This window comes from Penicillium psychrosexuale, assembly GCF_028828465.1.
Source record: "Penicillium psychrosexuale strain IBT 29551 chromosome Unknown utg000004l, whole genome shotgun sequence".
Lineage (NCBI taxonomy): Eukaryota > Fungi > Ascomycota > Eurotiomycetes > Eurotiales > Aspergillaceae > Penicillium > Penicillium psychrosexuale.
In genome coordinates this window covers 3,798,158-3,820,165 of record NW_026643189.1, presented here as the reverse complement: position 1 = coordinate 3,820,165, position 22,008 = coordinate 3,798,158, and the positions used below count along the sequence as shown (strand labels likewise).

Below are 22,008 nucleotides of genomic sequence, written 5' to 3'. Positions count from 1 at the left end.
GCCACCACCGGAGCACTGCTGGTGGGAACCTGGCCTCGAGAAACTCGGCCTACGGTCGTGTACCGGTGTACAAGACCCTGCAAATCCAAACTTAACCCGAATCCAACTTGCCATGTCGGAAGGCTCACATGCACCCTGCAATGCGAGAAGCAAGGAGCGGTGAAACGAGATCTTGATGGCCCATGTGGTGGCGGTTAGGGAAAGATCATCCTTCCCATATCCAACCAAATACGCATTCCCCTCGGGTCCCAATGCTCCAATGCTGCCACGTGCTTGTATGTCAAGTGCGGCGAATCGCTGACTCACATGCAGCGATTGTGTTGTGACGACACAAGGCGCCGGCTTTTAATTATAGGTGACAGTTGCGCCATCCTGAGCAGGCTCCAGCAGCTTCCATTGGCACGAGATATTATTAGAAGCGAACTGCGCGATAATGCGGTCAGCAATCTCGGTGAAGTTATCCGTGGCCAGTGCCAGGATGGTAGGTCCTGCACCGGAGAGACAGATTCCTAGCAGACCGGGTTGAGTGGCCGGGGTCATGAATTGGAGAATCTCAGTCAATCCTGGGATCAGCGTCTTGCGATACGGCTGGTGCACCTTATCCTGCATGGCGAGGAAGATCATATCAGGATCCGGCGGGGAACTTCCCAAGGCCGCTGGGAGGAGTGCCGCGCGCTGGAGATTGAAGACCTAGCCGAGGATTAGTCTGGAATCAGATAGTTTATCAATTCTGGACATTCACATACCACGTCCGCTCTCGAGTAGGTCTCCGGGAGTACATTACGGGCGTTGGCAGTAGGCACCACAAAGTCCGGGATAATGGCAATGGCCTTGATCTCCGGGGCCCAATTGAACTTCCTGTAATGACCAATGGCCATGGGTGGCGCGGGGGGTCTGATGCCGGTGTCCACACCACCTGCCGGAGCAGGCAGGACTTCACTGAGGGGGATCTCTTTGCGTGCCACGTCCTCGGGCTTAAGCTCATTCAGATAGGTGCCCACGAACCCACCGAAGAGGGAGGCAGCCACATTATCCGGGTGCCGCTCTGTTCTCACGCGTTAGTAAGATGTACGTACGAATCATGGGAATTTTTTTCCCCTCCCCCGAAGACTCAAATGAGGGGCACATAGAACAATCCAACCTACCAATCATCAAACAAAAATCGAGTAATCGTTCCTTGCTCAGACCCAGCTTACCCACCTCATTGCCCAGCATGACACCGGCGACCACCGCAGTACCAGAGGAGCCCAGACCCCGGCCTAACGGGATGGGGTTGGTGATATGCACCTTGGTCTCAACGGGGAAGGCCCGCTGGTCATGACATCTGAGGACATACAGGGCTACACGGGTGATCAGATTGACTTCTGGATCGAGACTGATATTCTCAACACTCTTGCTTTGGTCCTCATAGGTGATGGCGCAGTTGAAGGGGAGCTGGGATGAGGGTTTGGCCTCGATGGTGACGTGGAGATCCAGATAGAGAGACAATGCCAGGCCGATCACATCGAATCCGGGGCCAATGTTGGCCGAGGAGCAAGGAATCTTGATCACGAAGGAAGTCATGATAAAGATGGCTATACGTTTGTGTGTTACAGGGGTCTAAACACACAAGATGTACAAGATCGTCTGATAGTCCGGTATGTGACTCTGAGAACTCTTGGCGCCACCAAAAAAAGTGGCCGACGTCGGAAACGTAAGTGGAGACCTTTTCTTCATTAATCGACGATTTCTTTTGATTGGATTTGATTGGATTTGTGAGGATGTCAAATCCGATCTCGAATCCGATCTCGAATCCGATTGCATATATTCTGCATTGTCGGTGTGTGTTTACCCTATACTTCGTATTCTTGCACATCTGTTCCACGTAGAAAGGCGAAACTTGAGAAAAAGGGGCTATTTTTTTACCGAGATAAATTGCCCTAGAATACTATTGTGTCATATAACCTGAAAATAGCCAAATGCCAAGGGCAACAAAGGTCCAAGGCCAATATGTACTCCCGTAGGATGGTAGTATAGGACCGGGGGGAATGCAAGAAGTCAAAGCCGCATAGATGACATTCGGCATAAGATGCCTCAATGAATTACTCCTTGTATTAGGAAAACTACGTTGTACGGCGTACTCCGTAGAGACAATGAGAATAATATGACAGGTTATTTTATAGTCCCTCTTGTAGACCTGCTGAAACGGGGGGTACCCGCTTGCAAAATTTTCACCTTTGTTTCTCCCTTTTTCTCGGTCATATCACCTCCTAACCTCCCCCCCCCCACTGTTTTTCTTACCTTCTCCTATTATTGCAACCCCCTGAGGTTCTTTATATTGAATATCCCATATCTTAAACCCTTTTGTTCTCCCCAGTGGTGACTCTGTGGGCTTCTGGAACCACTCTATTTGGTCTTCGCCACTTCCACCCTTCCCGCTTTTCCCACTAAGTCCCAGCATCTTACGATTTAAACTAGAATTTTCAATTGATCTCTAGTCTTGAAGCTTGAGAACTCGAATTCGATCGTTAACGTCATTGAACTCGCGAACCTCTCGCGCCTCTCGTCTAACAGCAACCCTGGAGCCACCAAGCTCCTCATCCTCCCACTTCTTCAAGTTGGCGGGACTTCGCTACACCGAGGCCTCTCTCCTCCACCCTCTTGCAGGCCCCAAGTTCCGGGTCTTCGGCGGGGGCGACACCAGACCCCCCTAACTGGGCTTTAGGATTGTCTTTATTGTGGCCGCTAGACGTCAGTCGGTAACGCTAGACCCTCCCGAAGGGTCTAGCTTATGGATGGAGGGCCGTCACCCTTGAACGAACCTCTTACCGGCTTGCGTCTGCTCCGGTCGTTGTGCGCTTCAAAAGCGAATATCACCAAACCAAAACCCAAGCAAAAAATCAGCCAATCTGGCGCCCTAATCATTTTCGTCGAATCCTCATATACTGAGATCCCACCATGTCCGAGTCGCCCAGATCCGAGAAGTACATGTACCTGACCAGGTACAGTACTCCGGTACCCGAACTGGATGATCACCGCCTGCAGATGCAGACGCCTCCGCGCATTGAAGCCCCGATGGAGCGTTCTTACAGCCCGCGCGATACCACTCAAGGTCCTGAAATGCTCGATCGTCCAGACTTGCTCAGTGCGCAAGATGTCCTACAGGACGGTCCAATTCCCCGAGATTTTGAAAATGCCGCGGAAGACGATCGTTCGCTGAATGAATTTAATGGACTCGGTCGGTTCTCGATCGACCACAACGCCACGTATCAGACTCCGCGTCGCATCAGTGTTGTGAACCCGGAACTCGCCAACGCTTCCTGCGCCTCGTCTGTTTCCGCTCGATCATCCTCTCCTCCCAATTCAGTTGAGGCTTTTGCCGACCCACGTCGCCGTGAGCGCGCCAATACCCTGGACAGCCATGCGCCTCCCGACCTGGAAGCTATCCTGCAGCGCACCGTTTCGGGTGGCACCCACAACCGGCGCCCAACTTTCAGCAACGCCAGTGTTGTTCGCCCCCAATTGGGCGATGTGCCATTCGACACAGCAGAGGAGGCCTGCTTTGACGCGCCAGGCCGTATTCCCGTCATTGATTACGAGGAACTCGAGGAGTTTGTGGCTCTGAATCCGAGCAGTAAAATCGCCGATGGCGATCGCCGCAAGCACAGCATGAGCTCGCAGAGCAAGAGGCCCCGCATATTTTACGATCTCCGTCCTGGCGCTGAAAGCCCTGAGATGGGTCCAATTAAGAAGACCAGCTCAACTGATACACTGAGTGAACATGAGAAGAAGGACGCCGAGGTTACGGACGAAAAGGAGCGGGTTCGACCACCCCATACTACAAACCAGCGTTCCCGCTTCGGGTTCTTTTCGTCCGAGTCTCAAAGCACAGTGCATGCTGCCGATTTGGGAGATCTGGTGCTCCCTGGCGAAACCTTCCGCGATCTCTTTGAGCTTGGGCCTGAGGGAGGTGTGTGGTGGTTGGATGTGGTCAACCCCACCGATGAGGAATTGGGAGCTATCTCCCGGGCTTTCTCCATTCACCCCCTGACAACGGAGGATATTCAAACCCAGGAAGCCCGCGAGAAGGTTGAACTGTTCAAGCAGTATTATTTTGTCTGTTTCCGGACCTTCTTCCAAATGGACAAAACCAGCGAGGAATTCCTTGAGCCTGTCAATTTCTACATGGTTGTCTTCCGAGACGGTGTTCTCACTTTCTCCTTTGAGGACAACCCTCACGCATCCAATGTCCGGAAACGTATTGGAAAGCTGCGAGACTATGTGTCTCTCAGTAGCGACTGGATTTGTTACGCGATGATCGACGACATCGTGGATAGCTTCGGCCCCGTGATTCGGGATGTGGAATTGGAGTCCGAGGCGATCGAAGACCATGTGTTTATTGCCCGAGTTGAGGATTTCGAATCGTTCCTCCCTCGCATCGGTGGCCTGCGCAAGAAGGTCATGAGCTTAATGCGCCTGCTAGGCGGCAAGGCTGATGTCATTCGTGGATTCTCCAAGCGCTGTAACGAACAGTACTCGGTTACTCCCCGTGGTGATATTGGTCTTTACCTGGGCGATATCCAGGATCACGTTGTGACCATGATGTCGAACTTGGCGCATTTCGAAAAGATGCTCAGTCGGTCGCATACCAATTACTTGGCTCAGCTGAATGTCACCAACTTGGTGTTGGGAAACCACGTCAACAAGGTTCTCAGCAAAGTCACTCTGATTGCTACGATTCTGGTCCCCATGAACCTGATCTGTGGTCTGTTCGGTATGAACGTAGAAGTTCCCGGCGCTCACACAGAAGGATTGGCGTGGTGGTTCGGCATTCTTGGAGTGATCGCAGGTATTGTTGTTGTGAGTTTTGGCCTAGCCCGCTGGCAGAGGCTGGTTTGATTGTTTTTTTGTTTATTGCTCATTGCCTACTTTTCCTTGACTTGTTCCTGTTACTTTGCATTTGCATGTTGCTTGACTGCGATCGTCTACTTTGATCCATTTTTGTTGGTTTCAAGACTACGATACCTACTTGATACATAGAATACATTTCTTATTCTTTTATACAATTGACTTATTGAAAGTTGTGTGGATTGCAATCAAGCCAAGGAGTATCATTTTAGAATCATTCAGCCTCATAGAAGCTTAGTCTTAGCCTTAGACTTTGGTTTCCAAAACCTCACAGCTGACCCATTATATATCAAAGTCTCATTTGGCAGAGGAAATGTATGTTGTAGATGGTACGCGGAGTACTACGTGTCTAAATAAGGCAACAAGGCAACAAGGCAACAAGGCAACAAGGCAGCCAAATTGATAAGACTGGCATTTTCCACGATAGCCAGCCTCATCCAAACAACTTTCACGTCGACTGCATGCAGCCGCTGATTTTGCCTCCAGGAAGAGGTTTACAGCTGGTGTATACCACCGCTTGCCTGTGATATTTTTATTCGCCAACTCCAATTCTGGCCATTGGCTGTGCAGCGACACCTCCCCTCCGTCTTTCCATGCGACGCCAATACAACGCGCTGCAGTGCTATCTTACTGCAACGATTAGCGCGATCTTTCTTCTTTTCGCTGTCACGGTCGCCTATGCCGATGCATCCGATGTCCCGGGTACAGAGAACACCTTGAGCCTCCAAGGGGCGGTTCCCAGCGACGGGGCAGGATTCCCACTTGCGCTGGACTCGTTCAATGGGCTAGAACTTCGCGACAGTGTCGACGAAGATGGCGAGTCAAATGGGCTAGAGCTCGTGCGCAGATACCCTAATGTCGCGAAAGCATTGGGCAACAATCAGTTCGAGGCGCCGGGCGCGCTCGAGATCGGCGCTGTCCAGTGGTTCTATCTGCCCTCGGTTGTGGTGAACGGCAAACACGACCCGAAAGGCGTGGGTCTTCCTGCATACGTGAATTCTACAAATGAAGACGACGATGACGATGACTCGACCTATGAGCTACGGAAACGAGACGGGGACTTCTCGAAGCGAGCGACGACTACGGTCTACTTGTCGCTCACGACCTGCCAAAAACCATCTACCAACAAGACCGACCTACAAGGCGAGTTCCCGCAGTTGCAAATGTATGTGTCGACTTCGCAGAAATTGCAACAGCCAGGACCGGGCAAAGACGATTCGCTGCAGGATATGCACACTGCCGTTGGCGGGTATATTGGAATCACCTTAGATACGGACAGCGACGTCTTCGTCGGCATCGCAGCGCCCAATTCAACCGACTACACGGGATATTACACGTACCAGGTCGCAGCATCCATCGATGCCTTTTTCCATAATATCGTGGACGATGACCCAAATTTGTTCTTCATCGACGCGGACACGTCGGCCGCGCTGCTGGTGACGAACAACTTGACTCAGTCTGCGAAGAATTCGACAAACTACCAGCAATGGATGGACATCGTCCCTCCGTATACTATGTTTGCCCACAATATCAACGATACGGCACTGCAGGGCTTGGAGAAATCATTCTGCGCTCTCGATGCGCTTTCGCAGGTGGGCCGAATAAGTAGTTCAACCGAGGTTGGCATGACCAATCGCGGACTTGGGAATAAGCCCAAGGAACAATTCTATATCACTGGACTAAACCGAAGTTCATCGTACAGCGGTCTTCTGGCAATGGTGGGCAATTCGACCACGTCCGGAAATGGCATCATCGGCGGCGGCGGTAAGGTATGGCGACCGATGAATTTCACGACCAAAGCAGGTGAGCAAGCCCAAACAATCCATACCAAAAAGTGACCTTATCTAACAATCCTCCAGAGGAGAACTGCGCCGTGCTATTCAACTTAACCTTCTGCTCAGAAGTCGCATACGCAGTCCCCTCCAACCCCAAACTAAGCGTCGACAAGCTCCGCACAATCTACGACGACTACGCCGCCGCCTTCTACCAGAACTTCACCTATTCCCTCCAACAAATCCAATGCAAAACAAGCGAAGAATCGATGTTTTCCCTCGCCGTGGACTGCGACGATTGCGCAAAAGCCTATAAGCAATGGCTCTGCGGCGTCACAATCCCCCGCTGCGCAGACTACAGTAGCAACGCCACGTACCTAGCCGTCCGTAACGCAGGCCAGGCCTTCATCAATGGCTCTTCCCTGCCGGATGACAGTCCGTACCGCCAGTCCGTGGCGTCGAATACATCCCGCAATCCTATCATCGATGAGCAGATCATGCCGGGTCCCTATAAGGAGATCCTTCCCTGTCAGGATATCTGTCATACCCTTGTTAAGGATTGTCCCTCTGCCCTTGGCTTCGGGTGTCCTCAGGGCGCGTGGATGAATTCTTCCTATGGCTATCGGAATTCAGAGGGTATTATTACCTGCTCTTATCTCGGGGCTGTGTATTATTTGAGTCTTGGGGAAAAGCTGGGGGCTAGTGGTTGGGTGACTAGCTTGGTGGTTATGGGAATTATGTATTTGCTGTAGATAGGTATGATCACTGTGTACTTGTGCTGTTTGGATTCTCAGTTATTTCTTTTCTTGTTCTTGTCTCCTCTAGATAGCAAGAGCTCGACCTAGTTCTCCTGTGCACCTAAATATTGCGCTTGGACTTGTATATCATAGAGCAAATAGTACATACACATGTAACAAACAAATCACCACTCCAGGTCTTTTCTCTTCCCCAATTTCTCTTCTTTCTTCTCACTCTTCTTCTCTTCTTTCAAGACTCCTTCCCCTTCTTCAACCGCCCTATCCCCCCATCTCTCCCTCCAAATCCCAATCTCTTGCTTCCACAAATCCCTTACACAGGGATCACACGAACTCCCACAGCAATCACCCAGTCCTAGTGGAGGCGGCGGGTCATTATACCCCCGTTCTCCTGCGCGGAGGAGTTGTTTTGTGCGGGTTCTTGTTAGACGGGTCTTGTAGAGCTTTTTGTAGAGAGGTGTTTCTTCAGGAGTGTAATATGGCTCTGGGGTGGGTTGTGTAGTTGAGTCTGAGTCTGATGTTGGGGCTTCGATTGATATCTTAGTTGGACTCTTGATTGTCTCTTTTTCTTTCTCTTTCTCTTTGTCGTTGCTTGGGGATATTGCGGTGGTTGGCTCTGGAGACTTGGCCGAGAAAGAGAATGGAGCGAGCAGACTTGAAAGGAGGTTTGCTGGGGAGTATATTGAAGATGTGGATGTGTCTTTCTCTTTCTCTTTCTCTTGTTCTTCTTCTGTTGTTGGTGTCTCTGTCGGTATAATGATCTCTTTGGCTTTGGTGATATTTCCAGATGTTGATGCCGATGAAGCAGTCTGACTCTCTGATGTCTCGATACTCATTTTGATATACAGATATTGAAATCAATACAAGCAAATTGAATCATATGAAGACCAATTTAGTCTCAATTCAAAATCTGTTATCGCGTTAGGAACGTTTGAAGAATTGATATAGTTAACTAACGCAAACCCACAAATTCTAGGCCAAATCTAATCCTCTAAATCTTCAATTGCGCAAAGATGTATAATATTCATAGGCACGTCGTTGCAATAAAGAATGGAATGAGAAGACCATGAAGGCCGAAGAAGTACCGGGACCGGCTAAGAACTGTTTTCGTGCGGTTCCTGTTCGTTCCGATGTCCACCGACTCCTATGTTTAGGACTTGGTCTATGTTGCCTGAACTGGTATTCATATAATAAGGCATAATTGGCATTTTTTGGCTAAAAAAGTAACAATACGTCCAGTACCGGTATCTGTGATTGTTTCCCGGGGAGAAAGACATCCAAAGAAACGAAACGCCGTTCGAGTCTATCAACTCCGTGGTATCATGCAGCTAAAAAATATATAAAGTCGAGCCATAAACTGCCATCATTTTCGCTTCGGCGTAGGCGTCCAAACATTCCCCAGTGCAGACTTCCGCTCAGACCTCGGCGTCCCTCCAACCTGCTGCAACAGCTTTTGCGCTGCAGGCGTAAGCATCTTTCCCTGGGAATACCCTCCACCGGAGACAGAGCCCCTACTAGAGCTAGCACCAGGAGTAGACCGAGATCCAAAATCCAGCCGGGGACTACTACCAAAGCGCGGTGTCAACGAGACAGGTGTCTTCGTAACACGGGCGGCCTTTTCAGCACGCTTGTTCCGCGCCACACGATCGACCATGCGGTGATGCAGGGCTTCGCGCTTGCGAGTCTCGCCAAGTTTGAAGGGATTTGGCTTTTCAGAGGTCGGTCCGAGGAGGCGCCAGTCGGCTTCCATGTCGTCGGTTCTAGAGTATGTAAATTCAGGTTCGGGCTCGTCTTCGTCGACAAAGGCGTATCCGTTAACCCTCGGGGTTTCGCTTCCTGCGAAGGCGGATGCAGCTTCGGACTCGCTGAGACGCGGCCGGCCGGCGATGGCATCTTGGATGGCGGATAGAGAGGGTGAAGGGGGCACGGCGTTGGCGGCGTCCGCTGCTGCTGCGGCATGTGGGTCTAGGAGTCTGGTATTTTGGTAGAGAGTTCGCTTGGGGCCTGCTCGGGATGTAATTTCTGCTTTCTGCGGGAGTGTCTCGTGGGTATCCTCCACCGAGTTGGGGAGGAACATGAGGGTGTTATCCGGGCGGCTTTTCCATGTGTCTGGATTTGCAGGACGGGCATCCAGGTCTGTTTTGATGGCGGGCTGGGCATACTCGTCTCGTTTAATAAGACCCATCTGCGGGTTTCCGCCTTGAGCCGTGATGCGCTTGATTTCTTGTTGCTGGTGTGCAATTTGTCGGGCCGAGGGAATTTTGTTCCCGCTCCAAAGCCAGGGGTATTTCTCCCGTCGCTTTTCATTCTGCTTGTCAAGGACTTTGTTGAAGGACTCGTTGTCTTCGCTGGTATACTTTGCCTGGAAGGCGACCAGTCCCAAATTCGATACATCGGGAATATGCCGGTCTTCTGTTTCGGTTGCCGCTGTGGAAGTCGATACGACGGACATGGGGGTATCACCTCCCCAGCCATGCGGAGTGTCACCCGGGCGTCCGGCCGGGAAATGATGTGGTGTGGCCGGCGCCGATGCATAGTCTGATTTTCGTCTTGCATTCGACCCCGGGGTGGGCGTGCGCATGACGCTTGCCAACTTCTTCTTGGAGCTTGCAATCCATGCTTTGTCTTTCGATTCAAGGGCTTCCAGGTACTCTTGTTTGATCTGTGTCTCGAGCAAGCCCGGAAAAAAGTCGCGAGCAATAATGTGGGACAAAGTGTTCGTGTAGACGTCTTCGTCGAGGACAGTTGCAGGGCGTTTGATTCGCTTCGGAGGTGGTGGTGGAGGCATAAGCTGGCCAGCAGATTGCCTGACCAGCTCCTGCGAAGGGGGAGACGCCATGTTTGTAGAGCAAAGGCTGAGGGAGAGAATAATGAAACCTGGAAGAGAGGTGGATGAATTAGTGGCGATAAGATAGCGGGTCATATGATTTTGATCTAACCGCTTTAGGCAACCATACTTCAGATACCACTAACATATTGAATTGATAGATCATATCATGAGCTAAGTAGGGTATAGGTAGAGGATTTAGATGAATCTTCAGATAGGCACCGGCTGTGAGATGGCATCTGAAGCCAAAGACCTATCTAGATTGTAAAGCCCAGGCTTGCATATACATCCGATCTTACAAATTGAAGCAGCGTATCCGTAATGCTTTTTTACTCGGAGATCTTTATTGGAGAGTGACTCTAAGGTGTAAACCATGCTTCATCTCATGAAATCCCTCAGATATTGGCAGTGATATTATGTTGGAAAGCAGCGTCAAACTTATCATTCGTTAGCGTTCTCCTGGGGTTTTCGCTGAGCCCGTAAGCATGGCCAGCCGTCTTGCCCAAAAATCTCCTCTCAAAGGTCCGGGGCGTGAGTAAACTGACTCCAAGTACTAGCACTGCAATGGTGTAGAAGATCGTGATTTCCATCGGTCAGGACCTATGTAATTGATTTCCTCTACTACATCTTGGCGTTCTCTTTCCGTATTAGTGCTCAGGCCTTGCTGCTTTTTGCCCACTGAGTAGACCTAAGCACGCCACTGAGTCTCAGCTGAGCCTAACCAGTGTGTCACGTGATCTTCGCTTAGTCCGCCCCTCTTTTTTCCCCCTTCTTACAATGAGGAAGGCGTCGGTCTGGAGACCCTCACCTTCCTCCCTCCCTTACTCCGTTCCTTCCTCCTCTCCTCCTTCCTTCTAAAATGCCCCTTCCTGCCTTGTGATGGTCCATTGATAAACGGGAATATTTTGCCTTTCCAATTGTATGAGCATCAATATCTGCATATTCATCAAGACTTGGGAACTCCTCAATAACACAGCCAAGTTAGTCTAATGGTAGGACACCTGAGGGACGTAACCTCTGACCTTCAGGGCTCCCAGGTGATCTAGGTTCGAATCCTGGGCTTGGTGGCTTTTCTTTTTTTTTTGAACCTTGATGTCTCTCATACCCCTAGGTATCGTATAATTCCATGGATATCTAGAAATATATCTATCAATACACGTTGGTGGAATTATTTCGTATCATATATATGTACATACTCTCTATTTCAGTCTTTCTGACATGGAGAGAGAGGGTTGGGCATAGCGAAAGGGAAGCCATTTTTGAATTTTGAGGATCTATGGGTCGTTATCTTACGTCATAGTATATACTACCTTCAATACTATTGGCTAGAAATGAGCCGCACCCCAAAACAATAGCGGCCCCACAACCTTATTTGTACATAGGACCGTGGAAGTACGCTTCCCTTCCAACAATTTCACGCTTTCTAACTCTCTTTTCAAAGTGCTTTTTATCTGTCAATTACTCTACTTATGCACTATCAGTCCTCGGCCAATATTGAACTTCGGATGAAATGTACCGCCCATTTAGAGCTACATTCCCAAACAACTTGACTCGTCGAAAGAGTTTCACACAGGCGCGGACACCCCATATTATACGGGGTCCTCACCCTCTATAACGTTCCATTCCAGGGCGATCCCGAAGAATCCTCTACAAATTACATTGCGGATCCCGAAGGGGCCCTTTTGCCGCTTCACTCGCCACTCTCACTTTCTGCTTCAGGAATCTGACAGAATCAGGCATTTTTAGGTAGGGGTGTGCGGTGTGATCTCTGTACACGATCGACTTGGAAAGACATGAAATGTAGCTTAAAATTGGATGTATATCTTTATTGTTACACTAACTACAGACCAGGCTTTCTTTCAGTCTATATATACAAAGCAGTCAGCTGGTGACATCTGTCTTCCCTTTCGATATCTCTCTCCACGTATGATATATTCAAAAATATTTATTCATAGATATATTTATAGATACCCATGGATATACTTCTACCATTTATAGGTTCCAAGGTCTTTTATATTCGTGTTAAGCCTTTTTGGGACTATACTCTCATCATCTTTCACTCGTAGCCTGAGTTATAAACTCCTCGCAACCCGAGGTCTTTTCTGCCTTTTCATATTCTTCTAATCTGATAATATTTCTTCTTTGATTACTCTCATTGCCTAGTACGCTTACTCTCATTATCTACACAGGTATATCATACACAATGTTGGCTTTGACGAAAACAAACCCTCCTAGCACCGAGAAAGCCCTTCAGACCATTCCTATTATGTCTTCTTCCTCAGCCCAAGATATAAACCAGGATCTCGAACCCACATTTGCTACCTATCCTACCCCGGAAGTTCTAGGACTGGATTTACTAGACGTCCTTCCTGTTGAGCTAGTGCTACTAGTAGCATTTTTTCTTCCCCGGGAGGATATATACAGCCTCTCACTTTGCAATCATCGACTTCTCAAAATATTCCAAAGTCAGACAAAGCACAAACTGAGAGCAGAAGTCCTGTTGCCTTTCTTACGCCGGCTCGAAAGTGATAATCCAAGATACTTAGCATGCGACGACTGCTTAGTTCTCCATCATTTCAAAAGAATCCCAGAGCCTTTGCGGATCCCAGACCCGCTAGTTCAAAGGCAATCACCCTACTACCCACCCCTCCTCGGCTGCATGCAAACGGCTAGATTCTGGCCAGTTCCAATTGCACATAATTATGTGCGGATGCCCATACACGATGGGCGCAGCACCCATTGTGGCTATAGACTCCACTGGTCTCATCTCCACCTAGCCATGCGCGGATTCCACCACGGTCCCGAATACGGGATCAGCACTGACGCGCTGGCCTTCACCGGAGTATCGCATGAACTGATTGCAGGGAACGACACCGGATTGGTTCTATCTTCGGTGGAGGCACGGATATGTCCCAAGCCCGCGGGTCTGGGTCTGTATATGCGATTCCAGGACATGATTGTCGCGAAAATGACATGGCTCGGTTCCCACCATGAAGGCTTCAAATTCTGCTCGCATCAATCAATGTCGTTTTGGCTGGAGGATATGTATGGGAACGAGACATACCAGCCGGAGTTCTGTTCGAATTGCGAGGAGTGCAATACTGACTATGAGATTGGGTGGCTCAGGAACGAAGAGCTTCGGAGTATCACTGTAGTGGTGACGAGATGGGTTAGCCTTGGACCTGGTCTTACTCCGGATGATCCCCGATGGAGGATTAATGCGTACTGTGAGACGTGGGGTCAGCCTCAAGGTCTGAAACTGGAGTCGGAGGAAAGAGGTCCTAGTCCTCGGTGGACCTTTGAAGGACTGACTGATACCTCTGTTGATACTTTGATTTCGCAGAATCTCTCCTACCTCGAAGAAGACAGGTATCAGGCTGAGATGGTACGAGTTTCTGACGTGCCTTCCTGGGGCCTATGGAAGGGGCGCCTTGGTAAATATTTGGTTGATATGTGACTTTGTAGATAAACAGGACATGTAATAGTCGCTGCTCGAATATGTTGTACGTACAGATCCTCCATCAAGTATTTGATTCAAGGCAGTCATTGACCCCACAGAAAGAACCGTAACACAACCCAGGCTGAAATCTCACTCCCACAGGTCTTTACTAAAATCCACTACACATGCTCTTTTCCTCTACCTATACTTGCAAAGTAACGCCAACGAATGGTATTGAAGCCTATCAGCTCCTCTATAAAAATCAAAGTCTATAACAAAAACCAGAGACTAGCGAACGTTCCAAATAAATTCCGAAATTTCCTCCAAGAAAATCCTTTTCCTTTCCCTCTTTTTCTCTTTTTTCCCAAATCGCCCTTCCAAGACACCAGGCCAGTAAAAATCGCTATCGCTGAGAAATGCATGGAGACGAAAGATTGACCACAGCTGAAACACGCAGAACAGAACACAAACAAAAAGATATGGCATATAGGCAAAGACAAGACAAGTCAGACATAAAACAGAGACACAAGGAAAACACAGATCGTGGACTCGTTGAGAGATGTTGATGGAGGGCTATCGGATGACAAAGCGAGAGGTGTGAGATAGATAGTTATGCAAGGGGTGAGGAAAGGAAAATATCAACATAAAAAATATGGGGTTGATGATAACGATAGTGACATGTACTCAGTGATCAGTGAGAGATGATCAGTGAGAGGTTGTGGGGAAGAGAGAGTAAGATGGCGAGCGGGTCTTCCTCCGGTTCGGGTTTCTGGAAGAAACAGGAGGCAAAGGAGCCTCGGTTTTAATCGGCAGGGGCTCGCCCTCCGAAATGGACTTGGCGCGGTCATGGAGCGGCATGGGAAGATCCGCACCCTCGAGACTCGTGCTGCTGCCACTCTGGAGGAGGAAGTGCGCCTCGGCGAGACTCTTGGTCTGGCGGTGGTGAGAGGATGATGTAGGACGGCTGAGTGTCTCGCCGGCGGTCATGCGGTCTGTTGGCATGAGCTCGCGGCTGCTGGACAAGCTGTGGACGAGCTCGGGGACGCTGTTCGTCGTCGAGATGGAGGAGCGGTGCTTGCGCACGATGGAGGCTGCGCGCGAGAGCATCAGACTCTCTTGCGAGTTGCACTTGCTTATCGGGGAGAAGCTGCTGCGTGGGGAGATGGCGCCCATCATGCCCTGCGCGAAGGGGAAGTGGCGGTCTGACTCTCCATCAGTCGTCATGTACTCTTCGTACAATGGTTCGTGGGAGAGTGGTTTGCCCATTGATGGGAGGATCGAGGAATTGACGGGATGGAAGTAGTCTGCGCTCCGTGCGATGAACTCCTGCTCATAGTCTGCATTTGAGGGGGCCTGGGAGGGGATGGACTGGGCTGGGCTGGGGTCCATGTCTGGGGTTGCTAGGGCGGAGGTGCTCAGTGGGCTCGGCTGGAGCTGTCGGGTTCTCGGGGCGAGCCAGGGGCCCTCGCTGCAGGCTACGCCGACTTGAGTGTGTCCTTCGTCCATGGATGTGCCAGTCCAATCAAAGTTGGAAGTGGACTCGGCTGCGTGCTCATAGCAGTAGTCGATGTCTGCGTCCCATGAGTCATACAATTCATCCTCGTATGATGGCTGCAAGCTGGTGACCGGCTCGGGTGGTGTGACCTGCACCTGGGCGCGAGGGGTGTGCATGTTCTGAATATATTGGGGGATAGTCGGCGAGCCCAATGCCTCGGAGAACTTCCTAGAAAGCTCCTCGGCCACATAGATCGACACTGGAGCTTTGCGCGCGCTGCTGGGCAACTGAGTGTGGGCTGGAGGTGGGCTGGCTTGAAAGGCTGAGCGAGAAGGGGGGCATCCCATGCTGGACTCGGGGCTGTCCCACATCCGGGTTCCTTCCTCTTCCTCGGGGACATCTTCCAAATCATAGTGGCTGCTCATGGACGAGGTCCTGGCGCGGTCATCGGGTTCGGGACTGAAAAACCGGGTTGGCTGCGCTGTTTGGAGATCTGGGTACGTCATCGTCGTGGACAAGCCCAGGATCTCGTCAATGGCACGGGGTGCCGGCTCATCAGTCCCATGTGAGGGAGGTTCTGGCACAGCAGAAGGTGGGGGAGTGGTAGGGCTGGTTCGGGGATATCTGGAGACTGGCCGCGAGAAGTTCTCGTTGACGCGGGATTCTCTGCGTGCGTGGTTTGCATTGTACAGTCGTGTTTTTGGAGAGACCGGTGGGCTTATGCTCGGCACATCCACCGTGGTGGCAGTGCCAAACGAGCGCAGGTCATCACTAGAGAAATTACGGAAATGAATGTCCTCGGCGCGGATACCTTTCAGATCGGGCTGGGGCCGTTGAGATGCTCGGATGGCCGAGAACTCGGTGACCAGATCATTCTCGCGGGTCTGGTCCAAAGACTGGAACTGCGAGGGATTGGTATGAGTCAAGTGGTGGAAATCAAAAGGATCAGAAATAATGCTTTTCAAGCGTTCGCCTATATCGATTGTCGAGGGTCAATTGGGTCCACAATTTCCGCTGTCCGCTGCTTGGCGCACTTACTGTGGTCCGTATTACGGGCACGACGGCCAAAAAGCTCTCTCTCTGGCCGGGCCTTCTCACGATCGGCCTCATCTTCCTCGTCCAGCGTGGCGACGATGTTGATCTTGCTCCCCTGCCGGCGCAGGATGCGGCTTCCCCGCGCCAAAAGGGACCGGGACGGCCTATCCTTCTCGGAGCGGAATCCCAATGACGACCCGGCCCGGTCATCAGAGACAATGGAACTATCCGTGGAGGTCATCGAAGAGCCTGGTGAGCGGCGTGAAGAAGTTGAGGTGGTGGTATTGCTTCTTGAACGGCCGCTAAAAACGGACAAACGCCTGGGGCTGTTGGCGTGGGCAGTGGACCTGGAGCGGATATGTGCGGCATATTCAGGTTGCTCGTTGGAAGAGTTCGTAGACGGACGGTCACTGCCGTCGTCGTTGTCCCAGGCTTTACTCATTGGAGGGGGTGGATAGGTCGACATGGTGGAAAGTGAAGGAGAGAAACTACACCATGATAAGATGAAATCTGGAGATCTCCGCCGCCTACAATATAAAGGAGCGAAAGTGGAAAGGGAGGGTTCTCGAGTGGAACAGAACGAGGTCCTGCCGATGATAATAAATTAATAGAATACTTGATGACGGGGGCAATACAAGACACGGAGCGGTGGTGGAGCCGCGTTCAGGGGCGTATTTATTGTAATTTTTATTTCTTTTTTTTTTTTCCATTATTAGTATATGATGCTATAGTCCTCCTATATTGGTGTTATTCCGATCGGGTTGGTTAGTTTCTTTGTTTAGATTGGAGCGGTCACACCATGCACCCAGCCGGCTTCATTATTGATCATATTCCACGCCGACAATCCAAAAAATGAGGAAACAAAAGAAAGCAAACCCCAACATACACGGGATATAGTGAGGTGCCTCGAACACCCCATGTAAAGGACGGGAATTCCCAGCGTCGCGGAGCCGATACCCAACTGCCTTAGTGGCATATGCGTCGAGCCAGGGGGTTGGTCCTGAACGTGCTGGAGACCCGCGTGTGGGGGAGCCAGAAAGACGCTAGGCCGCATGTAGTAAAGTATCAGCGTTCCGATACGCCCCGTCTGGCGATTTAATATGTTTAATCTGTATTTTTGGTATTTTTGCGGTACCTCAGGTTCCAAGGTTCCAAGGTTCCAAGGTTCCCAGGAAGGTTTACCGTTAGCTTTGGACCCATGGACACGGGAAAGAGGGGGACACACGATATACGCGATCGGGCTATAGATTGAGTACTACTGTAGTACTACAGGTACATGGAGATGAGCCTAGATATGTACTTCGTATAGGCAAGGCTGCCATTGGGCTAGATATTCAATTGAATATCCAATTGGCGATATTGAAACAGCTCTATACTTGATTCTTTATTTACATTCGAGTGGGGAGACAAGCCCTTATCACGATTGGGGCGCACACTGGAACCTTGGACGTCTGTTTTTCTCCCTTAAAACATTGTATAAGTATCATAACTACATATGGTGGTTTGACCTTTTCTTCCTACATAGCTACATGAGTATAATCCCTGCCTTGCGTGAGGTCTGAGACCAGTCAGGAACGCCTCTTTCCTTCCCCGCGTCGTATAGCGGAGCCTCGGTTCAACGGTTTTATCACAGAAGGACCCAGCCCTAATGTGATTATAGTGTGCACTGAAAACATAGGGCTCGGGAAACACCAGTCCTAGATCTCAATCTACTTTCGGCATCCGGCAGTGGGGTCCAGAAGCACAAAAGTCCATAATAACATTGTATTACAGGATAATATCGGTTTAATTAGCCTAGGCATACATGTGCTAAAGCCTACACCGGCATTCCTCCAGTTCCCCAGTTCAACCTAAACATCCCTGTTGGTACAAGATACACAGGCAAGGATCTCCATGCAAGTTTGTTCCTGTGATCACTTCGCAGGCAGCCTCGGAGAGTGCCGGTCTCCTATCTCAGGCACATCCAAGCAGACTTTTTTTTTTAATTAAAAAAGGAAAGTGAAACGTATCAGACTACAAACTCACACTGTGTCGGGGATGCGAGACGAAGCTGAAGAATGTGAGTATCCGGCAGTCACCGCACCCTTACGTTATATCTGTCGGAGAGTTGCATTGTCTCAGGGCGGGGTATATCCATTGTGCCTGGTATGTGCATATTATCACCCTGGTAGTACGTACTGCTCCATACGGACGAAGTACATCGAATCGAATCGACCGAGTATAATAAGCAATTCTCGCTTGGTATTGTCGCACATGATTACTTTTTCTGCCGTTGTGGTGACTCGTCACACACATATTCTAATATTCACGTCGTCTGTAGTCCACGCTTCCTATCTAGTAAGTGGACCTTAGTCTGCAGCTAGCATGATTCGAAACAAGGGAGACGACCGAGGGGAAAACCAAAAACAGTTTCATTCTATTTCAGAGTACGGAGTTGAATATACCGCTAGTTGTAGTGTGTATCGAAAGTGTAAAGTGGACTCCTGATGATCTTATAGTCTAGAACGTGGACGGAGTACTCTGTAATGAGAACTGTCCTCCATTATGCATACATATATGTATTATTGTACCTGCGTAGTGCGGCACTTGATATTCTTAATTACTTACATAGCTGTCTGCTCCGTCCACGGGTCCACTACTGCGTACTAGTAGTCTAGGATCCCTTTTCGAGAGGTCTAACAAGCACGTTCCCCCGGCGGTTCGCGTTTCGTGTCCATGATCGTCATCACGCACCGTACTCCGTACTCCGTACCTTTTTATATCTAGGCCTAAACCGTCTTGTTCTTCCTCAGATTTGTGTCAGAAAATACGCCCCGAGATTGGAGTGTCGTCGACAGTCAGATCTATTCTTTAAGTTTCTTGTCACAATTTTGAAACAAAGAGATCAAACAGACGCGTTTCTGGAATATACTGATAATATACTCCGTACTGATAATTAATTAAAGACGATAAATAGTGAGTGTAGCTAGCCCTAGAATATAATGACAATGACATAGGTGTAGAGTCAAGGTTTTGGGACACGTTCTGGAAAAGGAGGGAAAAGGAGGGAACCCGAAAATTATTATGTACCCATCTTCATTCGCATGGTTCGCCCTATCACGAACACCTTCCTATTCATGCCTCCCGATGATCGACAGCTCCAATTCCCGTGAAAGATGGAAGCTGGTCCCCGACTTCGGGAGTCATGTACGTACTCCATACATTTAAAAGCCAATTGCAACTGTGTTTTTCCGTTTTCCCGCTAGACGGCCCTAAATTCTAATGGTAGTTTAGTATCGGGTAACGCGCTATCAACGTAGACTGGGCATCATCCCACGGTCGCCTATCTCGGTCAAGCATGTACATATGTATGCGCCCGAGCTACCGTGTGGAGAATGGATCAATCTAATATTCCAACGGTGTAACTACAGGGGTGATTGATATCTACCATAATGGAGGCTGAATATCTCAAACTATATTCCATTCCATGGGAGGGAGATAGGCGGGTTGATTGTCCTTATTAGATGCTACCATGTGCGACGATCCCGGGGTTTCGATCCTGATGTAACCTAGCGTTGGCCGTTGAACTAAGTACATGATAACTAACTAGCTAGGGCATGACAGGGATCAGCGGTGTTGACATTACGGACAGGGGACTCCTTTCATGTTGCTAGGCATTTTGTGATACATGTGACTCCCAAGGTTGGGCTCTTCGGATGACCAAATATGAGACAAGGAAATAGAGACTATTGGAAATAGTCGATTATCGTTCTTTGTGCACTCCGTAGAGTCCGTACTCTATGCATCATAAGTTGTATACAAAGCATTGGAAATATAGGAGTATTGAAATATTGAAGCCGGCACTAAGCTCATTACGATAAGTGATATCAAGTCAAATCTATAACGCCAGTTCTTTGTCTTTCGAGTCCAGATTTTATGAGTCCACTCAATTCTAAGTCCCATGTTAGCTTTGCTCTTATAGACAAAGGGTGAAATGCCCACAGTTCGATCATGAGATCTAGTTGACAGTTCATTCGAGGTTCGGTCATCTCCCTCTTTGTTACCAGGTCCTCGGAGCTTGCCAATTCCGACGGTCCTGGTTGGAAGTGATGGCCAGCTTTAAACAAGTCGTGGTCACTCCGTACTTCACTTAGCAACTCCAGTGGTCTTGTCACCACCGACGTTAGCAGCAATGCCGAGCTCGCTGATAACATCCGCCTCGGAGCGCTTCGCAACTCCGGTGGTCTCTGCGCCACCGACATTGACAGCAGCACCCAGCTTGCCGATCAGATCAGAGCCAGAGTCATCGTCGTCACTGCCACCGTCGTGACCACTGCCGCCATCGCCACGCTTAGCGACACCAGCAGTCTTATCACCGCCGATGTTAACGGCAACGCCAGCATCACCGATCACATCGTTCTGGCTGGGGACGGGGACTGCGAGTGCTGTGATTGCCAACAGGACGGGAGCGATGAGAATGTAACGCATTTTGATATAGGTTCAGACTGGAATGGTCGTTAGAGCTGCTTGAGCTGGGCTCTGGTAGGTTTGTACTCACTTATGGTAGAGAAGGTACGTCTGAACTGGACTATTCTTAACTGGACTTGGAGTGAATAGAGGATAAGAAAGTAAACTGGCTAGCAACATCTCTATGGAGATGACCAGGTCATTTAAGTATGTAGTTCTATCGTACATGATATCTTGATAGATGTTTGCGGCATGATAGCTGATGTGCTTCAGGATTAAGCACCAGCTTGGACTGTATTCTACTTGGACGAGGTGGATGTAGACTTGATCTATGACATAGGCGTAGTTGCGATGGGTGGATGCCCAATGAGGGTTACGGATTGGCAGTGGGAAGACTGGAGACGGTAAAGGCCCTAGTCCTAGTAACTGGCCTCGTGTTCAACATAGAGATATGCGGTGATCGTGGCAAAGGCCCCAGCAATGATGGAGAGAAATGATCCGTCGATTGTAGTTTGACGATCCTTGACTTATTTGGGTGGTGACCCCCCAAACGGTGCCTGCGGTTGATATCATCGGTGAACTCGATGCTACGCCGCACCTGGGTTTCTCTAAATTTCAGGTTCTGTTCTTTTGTTTTCGTTTTTTTTGCAAAATGAGTCATTTTGGTAGAATCAGGCTACAGGCTATTTTATAATAAACTACATTTGAATATCGTAATAACCTAATAGAGCCCAAGACGTCCAGCCCTAACGTGTCCCGTCAAGCTTAACGAAAATAAAGTTATCCTTCCATAAGAGCAGGAACCTTGGCATATCGAAAACGTTGGAATTCTTCTAGAATCTTCGAAGTATTGTTTTTCCCCTCGATTGCCTGACTCTACTTAGAATATGCCTCGGTCCCACTAACTAGGTGGTACCCATTTTTCCATGTCGATATAGTGGCTTTCAATGGTGTCTTAGGATCTCCCCTACGTACTCCGTACCTTTCTAGGATCTTGAACCTTGAACCTCGATCCGGGTACTCCGTACGGAGTAAATAATTACGTGTGCATCCTGAGACTGTCTGAAAAGTCCAAATCCAAAATCCAAAATCCGATCTCCGATACGTACTTTGTCCTACGCCACCGATCAGACTAAATGTCCAAAAGTAGCACGGAGTTCCGTCGAGTGCAGCAATCTCACCTCAACTGCTAAAAGACTCCTGCCAAAAACATGCCCTAATAGACGAGATATAGCCCCCAATGCGACGCTGGCAACTGCATGAGACACGGGCCCCTCGGATCCTCCACGCCTACACCATACACCTGCTACCACATGCAGTTGGGGCACGTCTAATTCACTAGCCAAGCAGCT

General features: G+C 49.6%; 7 protein-coding genes across 7 annotated transcripts; 2 read left to right on the top strand and 5 right to left on the bottom strand.

Moving 5' to 3' along the window:
• Nucleotides 1-345: 345 nt before the first annotated feature.
• On the bottom strand, nt 346-1,563 carry N7518_007313 (homoserine kinase; the record flags this gene model as incomplete). Its single annotated transcript, XM_057188240.1, has 3 exons — nt 346-690; nt 747-1,045; nt 1,146-1,563. The coding sequence occupies 3 exons, from the start codon at nt 1,561-1,563 to the stop codon at nt 346-348; spliced, it is 1,062 nt and encodes a 353-aa protein (XP_057039943.1).
• A 1,374-nt stretch (nt 1,564-2,937) lies between these two features.
• Nucleotides 2,938-7,411, top strand: N7518_007312 (magnesium transporter CorA family protein; the record flags this gene model as incomplete). Its single annotated transcript, XM_057188239.1, has 4 exons — nt 2,938-4,872; nt 5,374-5,472; nt 5,508-6,690; nt 6,747-7,411. The coding sequence occupies 4 exons, from the start codon at nt 2,938-2,940 to the stop codon at nt 7,409-7,411; spliced, it is 3,882 nt and encodes a 1,293-aa protein (XP_057039942.1).
• Nucleotides 7,412-7,581: 170 nt separating this feature from the next.
• On the bottom strand, nt 7,582-8,250 carry N7518_007311 (uncharacterized protein; the record flags this gene model as incomplete). The annotated part of the gene is made up of 1 exon (XM_057188238.1): nt 7,582-8,250. The coding sequence occupies one exon, from the start codon at nt 8,248-8,250 to the stop codon at nt 7,582-7,584; it is 669 nt and encodes a 222-aa protein (XP_057039941.1).
• A 527-nt stretch (nt 8,251-8,777) lies between these two features.
• On the bottom strand, nt 8,778-10,253 carry N7518_007310 (splicing factor ESS-2 family protein; the record flags this gene model as incomplete). The annotated part of the gene is made up of 1 exon (XM_057188237.1): nt 8,778-10,253. The coding sequence occupies one exon, from the start codon at nt 10,251-10,253 to the stop codon at nt 8,778-8,780; it is 1,476 nt and encodes a 491-aa protein (XP_057039940.1).
• A 2,767-nt stretch (nt 10,254-13,020) lies between these two features.
• N7518_007309 (uncharacterized protein) lies at nt 13,021-13,698 on the top strand (the record flags this gene model as incomplete). Its single annotated transcript, XM_057188236.1, has 1 exon — nt 13,021-13,698. The coding sequence occupies one exon, from the start codon at nt 13,021-13,023 to the stop codon at nt 13,696-13,698; it is 678 nt and encodes a 225-aa protein (XP_057039939.1).
• Nucleotides 13,699-14,385: 687 nt separating this feature from the next.
• On the bottom strand, nt 14,386-16,676 carry N7518_007308 (uncharacterized protein; the record flags this gene model as incomplete). Its single annotated transcript, XM_057188235.1, has 2 exons — nt 14,386-16,148; nt 16,214-16,676. The coding sequence occupies 2 exons, from the start codon at nt 16,674-16,676 to the stop codon at nt 14,386-14,388; spliced, it is 2,226 nt and encodes a 741-aa protein (XP_057039938.1).
• Nucleotides 16,677-20,335: 3,659 nt separating this feature from the next.
• On the bottom strand, nt 20,336-20,677 carry N7518_007307 (uncharacterized protein; the record flags this gene model as incomplete). Its single annotated transcript, XM_057188234.1, has 1 exon — nt 20,336-20,677. One exon carries the CDS (start codon nt 20,675-20,677, stop codon nt 20,336-20,338), a length of 342 nt encoding a protein of 113 aa, XP_057039937.1.
• Between the last annotated feature and the right edge of the window lie 1,331 nt (nt 20,678-22,008).